Source organism: Exophiala bonariae (assembly GCF_035927105.1).
Source record: "Exophiala bonariae strain CCFEE 5792 chromosome Unknown scaffold_3, whole genome shotgun sequence".
Classification (NCBI taxonomy): Eukaryota; Fungi; Ascomycota; class Eurotiomycetes; order Chaetothyriales; family Herpotrichiellaceae; genus Exophiala; species Exophiala bonariae.
In genome coordinates this window covers 1342073-1356901 of record NW_027042478.1, presented here as the reverse complement: position 1 = coordinate 1356901, position 14829 = coordinate 1342073, and the positions used below count along the sequence as shown (strand labels likewise).

General features: G+C 49.5%; 5 protein-coding genes and 1 non-coding gene across 6 annotated transcripts; 2 read left to right on the top strand and 4 right to left on the bottom strand.

Moving 5' to 3' along the window:
* Window positions 1–125: 125 nt before the first annotated feature.
* On the bottom strand, window positions 126–1278 carry LTR84_008014 (uncharacterized protein; the record flags this gene model as incomplete). Its single annotated transcript, XM_064851564.1, has 4 exons — window positions 126–334; window positions 395–1125; window positions 1178–1196; window positions 1272–1278. 4 exons carry the CDS (start codon window positions 1276–1278, stop codon window positions 126–128), a joined length of 966 nt encoding a protein of 321 aa, XP_064710567.1.
* A 1318-nt stretch (window positions 1279–2596) lies between these two features.
* On the bottom strand, window positions 2597–4087 carry LTR84_008013 (uncharacterized protein; the record flags this gene model as incomplete). Its single annotated transcript, XM_064851563.1, has 2 exons — window positions 2597–3678; window positions 3727–4087. 2 exons carry the CDS (start codon window positions 4085–4087, stop codon window positions 2597–2599), a joined length of 1443 nt encoding a protein of 480 aa, XP_064710566.1.
* An 887-nt stretch (window positions 4088–4974) lies between these two features.
* LTR84_008012 lies at window positions 4975–5063 on the top strand. Its single transcript has one exon. It is a non-coding gene; the product is annotated as a tRNA-Cys (tRNA).
* Window positions 5064–5950: 887 nt separating this feature from the next.
* On the bottom strand, window positions 5951–8086 carry LTR84_008011 (uncharacterized protein; the record flags this gene model as incomplete). Its single annotated transcript, XM_064851562.1, has 1 exon — window positions 5951–8086. The coding sequence occupies one exon, from the start codon at window positions 8084–8086 to the stop codon at window positions 5951–5953; it is 2136 nt and encodes a 711-aa protein (XP_064710565.1).
* A 1745-nt stretch (window positions 8087–9831) lies between these two features.
* Window positions 9832–11581, bottom strand: LTR84_008010 (uncharacterized protein; the record flags this gene model as incomplete). The annotated part of the gene is made up of 4 exons (XM_064851561.1): window positions 9832–9932; window positions 9989–11282; window positions 11336–11424; window positions 11479–11581. 4 exons carry the CDS (start codon window positions 11579–11581, stop codon window positions 9832–9834), a joined length of 1587 nt encoding a protein of 528 aa, XP_064710564.1.
* Window positions 11582–12685: 1104 nt separating this feature from the next.
* LTR84_008009 (uncharacterized protein) lies at window positions 12686–14199 on the top strand (the record flags this gene model as incomplete). The annotated part of the gene is made up of 2 exons (XM_064851560.1): window positions 12686–13237; window positions 13297–14199. 2 exons carry the CDS (start codon window positions 12686–12688, stop codon window positions 14197–14199), a joined length of 1455 nt encoding a protein of 484 aa, XP_064710563.1.
* Between the last annotated feature and the right edge of the window lie 630 nt (window positions 14200–14829).

The following is a 14829-nucleotide window of genomic DNA, read 5'->3' as shown; positions in this document are numbered from 1 at the left end:
AATGCAGAGCCAGAATGCTGGCTTAAAATGGAGCTTTCACAAGCGGGGAGTATATTTCTGTACAATGATCTCCTCTCACAATTGTTGCCTCTTACATCCACAAGGGTATGCTTGTAGGTTTCCAATCACGTGAAGAAGGTCTGCTCGGCTTGATCTCTTGTCCCATCCCTGACGTCTGTGACACCTACACCAGGGCCTCTGACGCCCTGCTTGTGCATCATCCGCACCAAGTCACGATTGCCTGCGGCAGCCTTGTTGAAGCCAAAGAGTCGTAGTTTCTCGTCCAACTCCTTCTCAAGATTTTCAAATTGCTTGTCCATGCCTTTTGCCACATCTATAGTTGGAAGCGAACGTTAGTACTCAATCAAAAAAGCTGCACGGGGCCATAGCTTACCAAGACCCTCGAATTGCCAAACATTTGCCTTCATGCCCACGCCGTAGAACTGCCACTTGCGCACAAACGCTAACCAAATCTCCACTACAGCTGGGTCGCCATCATAGATGGTTAATAATCTGCGTCTTGTGATTCTCTCGAAGTTCTCTTTACTCTTTTTGAAGATGAATGGCGACCTTGGGACGGTCCACCGTTCAATTTTCTTCGGTAATGGAACGGGTCCCGAGCAGGGCAAACCGAGCCAGTACGCAGCGCGCACAGCAAAATCAGCGTAGAATTCGAGGTTGCGTACACTGTAGGATCGCATCTGTAGTGAGGCGACAGGAATCCCATGGGTAGTTTTGTGACGGAGAGGAGTGCGGAACGCGGCAAGGACATTAGGTGGAACATTGACTGTGGCCGGGTCGAGGTCGTCATGGTCTTGCTCTGACGGTTGTGGTGTTATAGTGGTGATCGGTGCCTTCGTTTTCTTTGTAGAAGATACCATTGGAGCTCTGGAGCCTTTTTCTGCTGCAGCTTTGGAATGCTGTACGGTGGTCTTTGGAGAGTCGATCTTCTCCTTGGTTGGTGGTGGTGATACTTGAGATCCTTCGCCATCTGGCTTTGAACTTTGACTACTCTCTGTCTCCCAAGGCGTCGGCTCCTCATCTAATCCCTGTATTTTTCTTGAACCAACTTCTGGCATCGGGAACCCTGCAGTGATGTCTTCCGGGGGTGAAAGTCGGGTAATGCTGGAGGAGAAAGGCCGTATTTGTCGGGTTTGCGAGCGGAGTAGTCTCGCACGTGCCAGCGATGAGGTACTCTATATATTCGAGTCAGTTAAAGAGGGGGTTCTTTGGTGCAGCGCATCTCTGCATGCGGGAGAGAGGCGACATACCTTGCATGTTTGACAAGTATTCAGAGCTGTCCGGAGACATCGTGGTACCGACATGCTAGGCCACAGCTCTTCCTAGTGATCTCTTGAGATACTCCAAAGAGGTAGTTCTGGAATGCGCAAGCTCGTGCAGATGGCTGCGAGCTGCGGAGCGAAGAAATCACAGAATCGTTAAATGGATTACATCCTGCTCCTTCGGCTGGGGATCTTGGATGATCTCCGAAAAAGATATCCTTCGCTTGGCAGAGAAACGCCTGTTCACGTGATCAGGCTGACCGTATCCTGCTGCTTGATCTAACTGCCTGATTAGGCATTTAAATGTTGCCGCTTCAGAGATGCATTGTGTAGACGTTTCAGAAACCTTCATTGAGAAAATGCATGACACCTTTTAGAACCAGCACCCTTCACGTGTGATTCTCGTCTTTAGAGAAAGGGTTGATCGATGGGGCTGTCAGCTGAAGAAGTCCAGCGATCGGTTCATGTTCATAACAATCACAAGCCCTCGACTCACATGCAGGCCATACACGATCAGGTAGCCTTTTCCCCCTGGTCTGCTACTGTTCTACCTGATGGTTGTTTGACTTCCTCATGTGAACAAGGGCTGATGATCCTGTAACACTTTCTCAAAACTCAAAATAGCACTGATACATGCATGGTTCTTTGATGGCTGAGTTGATCGTAAGACGGGTCTCTCGGGTTCTGTTTGACGACAGTAGCCATCGCGGCACCGATAACACAGGACTGGGTATGGAGGACTATTTGAAGGCCCCTATTCTCCCCTTTTCATCATAATTGTCAACATTAACCAGCAAAGACAATCAAGTTCCAAGTTCTATTAGTCAAAGACGAAACGGCCACCCATCCCAAGTCCCAGAGTGGAACACTTGTCACCCACGACGACCACGAGGTTGTCATGGATCTGCAACCCTGGCTTGATGCAACCAGCCCAGATAGACTCGGTGTGCATGATGCCTGGGCTGTTACTAAGACCGACGATGCCTTTGCTTTTAGCAACCAAGTGGGCATTCAAAAGGCCTCTATGGCCTGGACTTCCGCATCAGAAACGAGGTCGCCATGGACGGCACGGTCACTCGAGGTATTGCAAAGGAGGCGACTGAATTCAGGAGCGGGCATGATTTTAGCTTTCTCTCACACTGGAACAAGTTCAACTCGATCGAACAGAATGGGAATACGCTCAGGTCGCCAAATATTTAGGCAATGCCACACGATCAGACCAATTCCTTTTGAACTCGTCTGCTATCAGCCAGGGCGAGTACCAGCATATTCCCAATCTTCACTTTTATCACTCAAATGAACCCGCCTCATTCTCAAGCAACACCCGTTGCCTGCTTATACGCAGCCTCAGCCAGAGGCTCGCCCAACGCGGCATAAGGCGGCATAAAAGCCTTTATCATATCCGCATTTGTTTTCGAACGAGTAAACACTCCCCGCGGGTTTGAAAAACTTCGGAACCCTTCCACTCCATGATGTCTGCCCATGCCGCTGTTTCCTGAACCGCCAAAGGGTAACGATGGAAGAGCTCCTTGTAAAGCCGCACAGTTGATCGCCGCACCGCCGGAGTTGGTGTTGTCGATGATTTTATTGGCGGCATCGATGTCGTCGCCGAACACATACAGACCGAGAGGTCGTTCGCCTGCATTGATCTCTTCAACGGCAGCGTCGATGTCATCGTATGGGATGATGGGGAGGATGGGACCGAAGATCTCGTCTTGCATCACCTCGAGATCTCGCGGAGGGTCGACGAGGAGTGTCAGCGGAAGCTGTCGCTTCGTGTTCTCTGTCTGTACCTCGCCACCGAGCTTGATCGATTTCACACCAGCCTTCTCAGCCTCGCTGACCAACCTGTTGATTCTATCAAGGTGACGTTGGGAGATGATTCCAGTGTTGTCTGCAGATGAGGTATAATCGGCCAGTTTCGACTTGAACAGCTTCTCTGCAGCATCGGTGAACGCAGCCACCTCGTCTCGTGGGACCACGACATGGTCGACAGATATGCACATCTGGCCATTTTTCAAAAGTTTGGTGCCTATTATCGACTCAACGTTCTCGTCGTTGACGGAACCCTTCTGCATGATGGCCGGGCACTTTCCACCAAGTTCAAGCGTCACAGGCACAAGATTCTTTGCGGCTTCGGCCATTACAAGCTTGCCCACTGCTGGGTTGCCTGTATACAGAATGTGGTTGAATTTGAGCTGCGAGAAACGTTTCGAGAGCTCCAAGCCGCCGTTCACCACGGTGACAAGGTCCTCGGGATAATTCTCCTTGATCATCTTAGCCAGGAGAGCGCCAGTTGCCGGCGTAAACTCTGATGGCTTTATGATCACACGATTTCCGGCAGCGAGCATCTCACATAGTGGGCCCAGCGATAGGTCTAGGGGGAAGTTCCACGCTGAACCAATGAGCTTAAGTTTTCACTAGGTAGAGGAGAACAACTTACGGACAATGTTCCCAATGACACCTTTGGGTTGATACCGCACTTCTGCAGCGGCATCCCCAAACATATGTGGATCGAATTCTCTGAAATCAGCAGCCGTCCACTTGTCGATTTGGGACAGTACATAAGCGGCTCTCCCTGCCACACCCAAGATCTCCACCAAATCGACAGCTACCTTTGGGTGACTGCCAAAATCCTTGTTCATGGCCGCCAGGATGGCTTCTCTGTTTGAAATGACCATCCCAGGGATCTTGCCGATGTTGGCTTTTCGTTCTTCGAGGGAAGGACGCTGATTTTTCAAAAATGCTTTTTTCTGGAGCGCCAGAGCATTTTCAAGCTGTTTGATGGCTGCGTCGTCCGACATTGTGACCACTTCTTCTCCTATCTTGGTTGTCGTTCTAATGCGAGAAATGTCAAAAAGACTTCTTTGATTTAAAACTCTCCACCGAGAACCTGTTGCGGTTATAAGCCGAGACGTATGTTTAGTAGACTGTTGGACGCCTTTGACAGGCGAACTAGTTGAAGACTTTTGTGAGACAACGAGATATCTTGGTCCTTAATGTAGTTATAGCATGTACATAACTTTATGGAAGTATTCGCTAGCCGTGCTGGACGCCTTGAGGGGCCCAGAGTCAAGTATTTACCTTGGTTAGCACGGAGGTGGGGTATGGGTAGGTAGCCTTGAAGGGAACCAGAACGATCCGAGGTAAGTGTATCACCGTGAGTTTGTCATGGTCCCCGATTCGTCACCACTCCCACGGCATCAAGAATACGCTTGCAATATCATGTCCGGCGGACGAGCCTGCTGAAAATGGATAACAGAATCGTAGTTCTCATCCGGTGTGATTTTTGTTCCCCGATGTCAGGTCGCATTACGTCGGGAGGATGACTCGATAGGCCTAGCCTCGAACGATGGAAAGTCCACATGGTGGCAACTGCTGGATGACCAGATAATTCCAATCATCGCAGTTAGTATGTGTTACTGGTGACAGCGTCGAAACTCGAGCCCTACATGCCTGAGGTATAGCACGTAGTCTCCTAATTATGGACACCTACCCAAAGACTGGTAGGTACTTAGTAGGTACAGACGAAGACAGCCGCCCAAACCAAAGGAGAAAGGTGGGAATCTGACGCCAAGCCCTCCCTCGTACCCACAAATAAGCCACATCTTTCCTCGAGTCATATTCTAATCCTCCAGATTTTCGCTGAAAATATTGCCACAGATCGATACGCCCCTCCGGCGATCCCCAAGTTTCGATAGCTCAGTGGTAGAGCGAGAGATTGCAGTTATTTCTAGACAAGTTATCTCTAGGTCACGTGTTCGAACCACGTTCGGAACTATTTTTAGTTATCTAGGCTATGTTTGCCTTGTTTTTTCTCTTTTTGGACGATCGAAGTGTTCTCAACACGTAACTTGGAGATCTACCCAGTCTCGAGTTAGTCCTTTACTTTAGTTCCTTATAGTAAGCACGAAATGAATTACATGACCTATTGGTCTTCAGCGGGATCTTAAGGTGAGCACCATCCACCTAGCTAAGATGGCCAGATCACGAGACACGACAATCAAGTTACACGGTATCAGGCATGCTCTTGAAATGATTGACCTATAAGTTTCTTTTTTTTCGGAAAATACAGATAAATAGGTTTGATGGCATTCAAATGAACTGAGCCTCCTTAGGTCTTCTGTACCCCTGGTTGAATACCCTCTTTTTCTGAAGGCTGGCGGTGAAATGTTTCTATTCGACATGACCGCCCCAGATATCTATTCTGCTTGCAACTGAGAGGAGTTCCTACTCCAACTCAGATTCACGATAGTGGTCACAAAGGGGCAGTGGAACAAATAGGAGTCAAGTGATTGATTTAGACATTGATTTACTAAGCTTCATGATTGCATTGCTGCCAACTATCTAACCCATACTCGTTTGTGTGATTGTGTCCTAACGATGGGCATATTCAATCCAACAGGTCCAAATTACCGATAGTAGGGTTTCGTTCTCAAACATGTCATCGTTACAAGAAAGGCCAACTGGCCACGCAAGGAATTCGTAACTCTTGATCTCATACCAAATCTCATAATGAGAAGAATTATCTTTCTAGAATGATAATTCCTTCCGATGATTCGATCCAACAGGAATGACCAGACTTAATAGACAAAGAAAGTCTCGTATGAAAAGGTGAATAAGTCGTATCCAAAGCACCAGTAAGCAACAACATAAAGCTTGCAGTGCTAAAATAGTGATGTCTGGCTGCGGCCGCCCAAAGACGGACGGTTCGAAGGTTGAACGCCATTAATTTGTCCTCCATTCTGAGCCGAGAAGTCACCGATTCTTCCAAAGCCCTGGAGAATGTCGACGCCTTCATCATTGTCAGATACATCATTCTCGAAAGAGTTGAAGTCAAAAAGATCATTTTGCGCGTCCAGTGCTGCAGTGCTGTTCAGAGAACTCTTGAGCGGAGAGCCAGTATTGGTCACTCCAACAGTGGCTTTGAGAAGATGACCACGATGAGGAGTCCTTGCATTCACTTTCAGCATGCTTCCACTCAACTCGCCGAGGACGACTCCACTAGTCATGGGTCGGCCAAGCGAGCTTCGCTGTTGATACATTTTCAACGGGGAGGAGGTGAATGCTGGTGTGAATGGTGTCAGAGTGTTGACAGGATCGGAGAATATCTCAAAGGATTCGTCTCCAAAACCAGAAGGTGTAACAGCCGAGTATCCAAACGGACTACTTGGGTTGATATCAGTCTGCCAAGCGCCATTCCCCTTCATTGGAGAATTTCGAAAATCCTGCATAGCTTGCCGATGAAGATGGAGTTGAGTATTTGGGGAAATGGATTGGGGTGGCCTTTGGGGCTTCTTGAAGCGGACTGCTGGTGTCACTGGATTTGCACCCATGGCAGGACCAACACGTACGGGAGAGGACAGCTGGGCATAATCTCCACCAAACGAGCCGAATCTGGTGTGACTAGGAGTGAGATCGTGAGAAGAAGCTCGAAGGCGAGCTATTTCCTGTTCTGCTCTCCCCGCACGCTTCTTGTTCAATGGCTCAATGTCAAGCTCCGAAGTCAGAACGATTTTGTTCTTGTTCGGTCGCAGAACAGAGGACTCGATAGACGAAAAGTATCCGCTATCATCAGGTTTGTTTAAAGTGATCTTCTGGCGATGTGCTGATGATGGTCTTTGAATCCGGTTAGTAGGGGAGGATATATTGCGACGATGGCGAGATCCAACTACAGGCGGAGAGGAATCCAAAGCCTCTGGTGGCGACGACTTGGGTTGTGGAAGGGATGCCATGGAGACTGCTGCCTCTTGCTCATTAAGGGCAGGGTCGGACGCAGGCAAGGTGGCATCGGATGAGAGATCGGGAAGTGCGGGAGCAGTCCGAGGTCTGGGTGGTTCGCTTGACTGGTTGATAAAGAGATTTGGTGTCATAGAGCTAGATAGTGGCTGTGCCATTTTCATGAGCTCAGGGCGCATGATGCCAGATTGCATTGACATATTGGACGAGTTCCCTCGACGAGTTTTGTCTTTGAAGAAGCTGCTCTCGGTTCCAGGTTCGATCATCCAGTAGCAACCCTTGCCAGCATCACCCTTGGGTCGTTCTTTCTTGATGAATGACTTGTGAAGCGACAAGTTGTGTCTGATACTGTTATGCCAGCTTTGTTTTGTGTCCTCGCGATAATATGCGAAAGTGTTGGAGATCCACTCATAGATTTGCGAGAGTGTCAACCGTCGATTGGGTGCCCGCAATATGGCCATCCCAATCATTTGGGCGTAACTGAGATTTGGCTTGTTGCCGTCGTCGACCACAGGAGGCATATCCTCGGGTGCTGGAATGTCTTCTGAAGTTGATTCGTCTTGCCTCGTGCGTTTGAAGGACCGTTCCACAGTTGCCTCTGCGTCGGAGTAAGACCTCTTGAGAACGTTCTTGCGCATGTATGATGGTTCCGGGAAGTCTACGAAGGTCTCGTGAGTTGCAGATTGGGGAAGCATGTTCTCCTGTTGATATGTGGAGATAGTACTGTCAAACGTGGTGAACAACGATTGTTGTTGCATAATTGCCATTGGGTGAAACTGTGGTTGGGAAGGGACAGCAGGGCGTTTGACTGGAGAGTCAGTGTAGATGTTGGCAGTAGGATGAGGTAGCGGGATAGAAATGTAGTTTAGGTTCGTATAATTGATCTCAGCCTGGGTATAGGGCTGACTTTTCACCGGCGACAGGTGTTTTTCTGTCATCATTGTTCTATTGAGAATCATCTCCGATGGTAGCGGGGGGTTCCTCATAGGTTGAAGGGGCATGGCCGAGGGTTGCAACTGTGGTCGTGGTTTATTGATGGGTGAATTGTTGGCTACGACTGGCATCGGGTCCTGGTGGATGTGAAAAAATGGGTGTTGACGCGTCGATGCCATGTTGGCTAATGGCGATACCGACCCTAGGTATCCAGAGAAGTGTGATTCAGGGTCGAAAACGCGTAAAATTCGTCGTCGTGGTTCCCATTAATCAAGTCGTCGAGGCTGAAGTGACGATGCAGCAAAGCAGGCTGGTGACCAAAAATTTCAACACAGGTAGGCTGTAAGGCGACTTTAATTTAAGATCAAGACTTGCAGGAAGGGAAGAGATTTGATGGATGTCAGTCAAAAGGTAGTTGTCGAAGGCTGCTGGCTGGGTGGTGGACGTGTCTGTGCGGAACAAGCTGGAGTCGGGCTTTCTGGACTGCGTTGGATCGAGGGGCGAAGAAGGGTACCGTAGGAATGCTGAGCCTCCGGAAGGGATGGCTAATGAAGTCGAAATGGTCGTGTACAGCATATATCATGCCATCTTGGTGGGATGAATCAATGATTGAAGGGTAAAGACAAAGAGTTTAATTGTTTACAGCTTGGAATAGTCGAGCGTTGAGTGATGCAGAGACGAATCGCGGGTGCGAAGTAGGCGAGTAGGATGCGTGGAGAGAAGGCGGGCTAGTGTTATAGAAGAGGGACACAAGAAAAGGTTGGAGGATTTTCGAAGTGGGACACTGCTACTGCTACTGTAGACACGGGCGTAGATTGTAGGGCTTTGGGGAGTTGGAAGCAAGAGTTGAGCCTGAGGACGCGAGCTTGAGGTCAGATTCAGTTCTGGGCAGTGACGCGCTCTAGTGGTACGAGTTGGAAGTGGGGGGCATGGCCCATGGCTTGAGCTACTAGCGGGCACGCGCCAACTCGTGACTTCTGCTAGGCCAGACTTAGCCCTACGGACAAGAAAGGTTTGGCGCTACGAGTGCCTCTTTCACGGAAAGCCAATCCTGTCGGCTCCAGTTTGCCTCTGAAGAATTTCCAGATACCGGACCCAATCATTTCGCCATCTCTTCTGACGTGGAATGCTCAAAGACCTCAGAAATTGCCCACCAGTTCCTGGCCTGTGTCAGCCATCACCTTCAGCGTGCTGGTAATTGGGCACATCTATCAATAAGATTCTCCTCAGCAGCCTCTTCCGGGTCTTGCAATGTACTGGAGTGCTTCTCGGCTCATTTTTCCCACCCTTGTGCGGGCTGATCCAGGGTTTGCCCTGCGACCGGGGGGCGCGTCGCGCGTCGCATGGCCGGATCAATACTTCTTCCATCAGTCATCGGGCCCTCAACTTGGAATGCCTGTGTTGCAAGTAATTCCGGATCACTGCCAGGATCCATGGACATTTGGACAATGTCCATCCCAGGCTCCCACAAAAATGCAGCCTGGGCATATCTTCAGATTGAACATGAATCTGCCATTATCAGCCCAGTTGTGGGTGGACATCCATTGACACATCCGACACCTGCCACTAATGTGGCTGCTCTAATTTGCCTCTTTGTCTATATCCTCCCTTCAACTGACGGCATACTCTGATAAGGGAAGACCACACCAGGCCACCTCAATTGTCCACTTTTTATATTCAACCCTTGTTCCATACTTCCGATCCAATCTGGAGAAAGCCTTCGTTGACGCTTTTTGACATGCAAAATCCCAGCCAGATGTCCCAAGCCACGTTGTATCTAATTCAATAAAAAAGACTTATTGAAGAGCCATCCTTGTAACTCCGTCGGTTATGCCCACAAATGCCGCTCATACGCTTCAGATAATCCTCCAGTCAATCAGGAGTCCAAGAAAGTAAAGAGATTCGTATGTAATATGTTCAACGCTCGGTCCGCATCTCTCTCTTCAATGACACAGGTGATGTTGATCTCACTGGCCCCTGTGTAAATTGTTAGCATGCTCGGTTGGCACTCTGCACAGTGCATTGAACCCTACCTTGCGAGATCATCTCGATATTCACATTGTTTTCTCCCAGAGTGGAGAACATCCTGCCTGCAACGCCTACCATATTTTTCATTTGCTTGCCTACCAGACTCACGATTGCCATCTCGGGAATGACATCGACGGTGCCGAAGCTTCGGAGCTCTTCAATGGCCCCACGAAGGTCCTGATCCACAATCTGATATTCGTCATCACCACCGCCTGTGTACAAGGGTGCTTCCGAATGCAGCGCCATCGACATGTTGACCTCGCTCGTCGAAATCACATCGACCGACAAGCGCCACTTGTCCAGCGTGGCGAATATCCCGGCGAAGAAGCCGTGTGACAGGGAACGCTTGTTGGAATGGATGTTCATGACGAGGATCTTGTGTTTCATGGTCACTGCTGTTGGACGCTTCGGGCCTCGACGCTCACCCAGATAACTGGAGCTCCTTGAGCGGAACAGCTTGGGATCATGTCCTGATGACGCAGAATCAAACTCGGACCCCGAATCGGGATAAATGATGGTGCCGCTCCCTCTGGGGTTGATCACGTTCTTGATCCGTATGGGAATCCGTGCTCGAATGACTTGGTCCATAGTCGAAGGATGGATGACCTCAGAGCCATAGAAAGTGAGCTCGGCAGCCTCAGCTGGGCTGATTTGAGGAATCAGCTTCGCTGTAGGGACTTTCCTGGGATCGGCTGTGAAGATACCGTCCACCTCTTTCCAGATCTGCAGCTCCTGCGCACGCATTCCCACGGCAACAAGAGCAGCACAGAGATCAGTATACCCTCGGCCAACTGTGGTCAGCAAACCCCGCGGAATGGCCCCAAAGTAACCTGTAATAACGGGAACTTTGCCCGCGCTGTCTTGTAGTCTTTTGGCCAGAGAGGCCGCCACATTGTCATAGAATTGCTGATCCAGACTGTGCGGCACTTTGAAATCAACGACATCGGCAAGATCCACGTAGAATGCTTCAACTCCCCTATCTTCCAAGAGTGCAGTCATGAAGCGACAGCTCAGCTTCTCGCCCGTGCTCATGACTTTGTCTCTGGATCTCGGGCTGGTCTCACCCAAGGTCTGGGCAGCTTCCAGTATCCGCGCCACCAAGGCACATTCTTCTTCGATCTCATCCCGTAACCTCTGTCGTATTTGTTCGGCGTGTATGTAGGCATCGGCGTTTTCAAGATGGTCCAGCCGGACATCGTCGATCAATCGCTTATATTCTTGAGTCTTGTGATGTTCGGCTTCGGATGCGGCTCGTAGGAGTCGGTTGGTGGTACCTGCAGCTTTGGTACTACTGGATCTCTGGTGTTAGGAGTCAATGGATGTCCTTGAAATCTTGGGGATCTGAGTCATACAGCTGAGCAGACTATAGCGACATCCGCTTCAAGTATACTGGTTTTGACGACATTGACGATGTCCTCAGGGAATTTGCCAACACTTGTACCTATAGTAGTCAGGAAATGGACCTATTGCGCAGGAACTGGAAGTGGAAACTGACCGCCAAATTTTAGCACATTGATCGCACGAACAGGGTGGAATGTCTCGCCGTTGACAAGTGGGCGGTTCAAACTTTGGCCATTGGCGGTAGGATGGACTGTCATGATGGCGCTTGGAAGAAGTTATTTGGGACCAGCGTGACCATGCTTTTGGGAGAGTCTCGAATGTACTTAGGTAGGAGCTATGAAAAAAGAATTATGACTCGGCATGTAATGAGATCTGGTGGAGTGAAATAGAGTGCGGGCATGGGGTGACCAACTGCAAACACCACCAAGGGCACTCGGATCTGGGCCTCCCAAGCCTCCCAAGCCTCCCAAAGACGAGGGGAAATCCCCTCAGCCGCCGATATCGAAGCCCGGCAGAATAAATTTCTGTTTTTTCTGGGCGGTGACAGGTGGTGTATTGAGGGACAAGCCAATCGGTCGATTGTGAATTGGGGGGCTTGGATTTCTCCCGTGACTCTTTGCTCCGATGAACGATCGCATCATCCCGTATTTGGTTTCCATTTAAAGGGTTGATCCTCGTACTCGGCATAGAATGATCAAAGCCCAGCGACAACCATCATGTAATGCTTTGCCTCCTCTAACACATCGCCGTAAATGTTGTGATCAATATCTCACTATATGGCAACCCATACCAGAAGATCGTGTTCATATCCTGCTCTCCTTTGCCCAAGAGTAGCCTCCACATTCCAGACCAGTTCTTGGCATTCTACGTGGACGGTGGACCGCCATGTCAGTGTCATCTCATCTCACCGTGATTGCGTACTTCCAACTTCAAGTTCCAGGCAGAACCTACAAAGCACCTAGGGAGTCCTACTAGGTGCACAACTCATCACTGACGCCTCATCAGGAAGTGCCACATTCAACAGATCAACTAATCCGAACTTGATGATGTCTGGTCCCAGCCACACTAGCCTCGTGATCATCTTCCACAAGGCGACAGTGTTTACCAAAGCCGCTGTTCTCGTCACCAAGTGACAAGTTGCACATTTCCTTCCCTTGAAAACTGTGAAGTGACCGCTTGATCAACATCTCCAATTCTTCCTACGATACTAGATCATGGGATCTCCGGAGTCTGAAGAATATCTCCGTTGTCCGTACTGCGGTTTTCGCAGCCGCGACTTCGACCATCTGGAAATACATTGTATAGAAGTCCATACTTCGCAACAAGAAAGCATACCCCGTCCTGACAAGGACAATAAATCCATGTCGCAACCGCCTTTGAACGACTTTGAGTTGGCTCAGCTCCTTGCATTTGAGGAAGCTGGACTCCCAGCCGAACTTGCCTTGCACGATGTTCTACATGAGCCTTCCACAAAAACCCGTCACGATGAGGAAGGTGCGAATAGTAGCCCGCTGCCCGTACCTCAGGCTCAGTCCAACGATGGGGACGTTGATGAACAATGGGTAGGATGCTTCTGCGGTGAGCGTGTACATGTCCTCGAGCTCGATGCTCATGCCGACATGCATGCCCAGGAAAATCTGTCCGGTGTGGACATTGATTTGACCTCCGAGACACGCATGCCCCAGCCGTTGACTACAGAACACCATCCGCATAGTATCACCAAGTCTTTTACTACGAGCATACCTGAGTCACTTCGCAACGTTGATCAAGCACCGAATCGAACACCTACAAGAGGTAGCAAAAAGCGGCGGCCTTCTCTTAAGGAGATCTTTCTGGGCACATCGGCATCGCCAAAGAGTAAATCACCATACAAGGCAGTGTCGTCTAAGCAGGGCAAGACACGCCGTTTGGGAGTAAGTCTGGCAAACAAATATAAATTCCTTGTGTGGTCGACATGGCTAATAATGGACAGCGTGCTGAACTAGGCCCCTTCGCACATGAGCACCAAATGCCTGCCTGGCTCCACCGAATGCTGCAAGAAGGCGCTAAAGTCACCATCACTAACAGGATCGGTTCAGACGGTACTTTGCAGCGAGTCGAGACCATCGCCAACGAAACCCCCGGGCTGGTTCCAGTCCTTGCTCGTCTTTCTCAGCTTGACAAAACCGTTGAACGGGCCTTCTATTGCAGTCCAGACGTATGCCATGTGGCCAAGATGCCCAAGGAGGGAGGTTTTTGCGGATATCGAAACATTCAAATGATGGTCTCCTACATCCAGGCTGCTGGTGCCACTGGCTCTTCGCGCTTCCCTGGCAGGATTCCAAACATTTTGAAGGTCCAAGACCTTATTGAACAGGCTTGGGATATGGGATTCAACTCCATAGGTAGAGTTGAGACTGGGGGCATCAGATTGACACGCAAGTACATCGGAACCCCTGAAGCCCAAGCCTTGTTTATGAGTCTTGATGTTCCATGCGAAGCAGCAGCATACACTAGTACCAAATCCGTCGAGGCTGACGAAACCATGATGTGTGCTGTATGCGAGTATTTCGATGATGAAAGCACGGAGGACAATGATGACAAAGTGGTCATCACGGAAAAGCCCCCAATTTACTTCCAGCATCCAGGCCATTCAATGACTATCGTTGGGGTGGAGTGTAGATCCGATGGTCTTGTCAATTTGGTGGTCTTTGATCCAATGTTCAACCCCAGTGTGGATCTGAAAAGACTTGCCTTGAGCACGAGTCGAAATTTCAAATGCAATGCACCCGAAAAGTTGATGAAGGCCCATCGAAGAGGAGGCAAATACCTATCAAAGTATCGTGCCTTTGAGTTGCTCAAGCTCACATCGAGCACGCCTTCCTCGGAGGACTGACACGAGTTTGTCCATGCTTTTTTTTTTTTTGAGCGGAAGAATAGAAGGTCTATTATTGGCAGTGTATGAAGAGGATTATGGTGTGGCTTTTAAAATTCACAATTAGCGTTGCATAGCGATGGACGAAAGCGCATGTCAGCAGACTTTGACAGTGTCCTCGAGGAATCAAGGAAAGAGATTGTGTCTCACCTCGCAAATGAGCCATCAAGAGATTTGGCCTGCTCACTACCACTGTCCAATCGAGGCGTTATGCAAATGGCGTTATACTGAAACTGAAGCCTTAGGCCGGGCTGTCGCATGAGTCATTTCATTCGTAAATTCCGTGGTATGATACTACGTCTTTGCGAAGAGGAAGGAGATACTAAACTAGCCTTGAGTTGCAGTCTCCATTGTCTAGAAAGGAGGTGGCTAACTGATCCTGAATCCATATCCTCGTGGAACAACTTTGGTGGGACCAGTTTCCACACCGCGCCCCATGGTGGTCAAATTCTAGTCGAGGAATAAAATAGTCAGATAATCCCAAGCGTGCTCACGTCGACTCTTAACCACCGGGACTCAGCGCTGCTGATTGACGTATTCGTTGCCTCATAAACCACTAGACCAATTATTTATACTGGGAATCACTCTAGC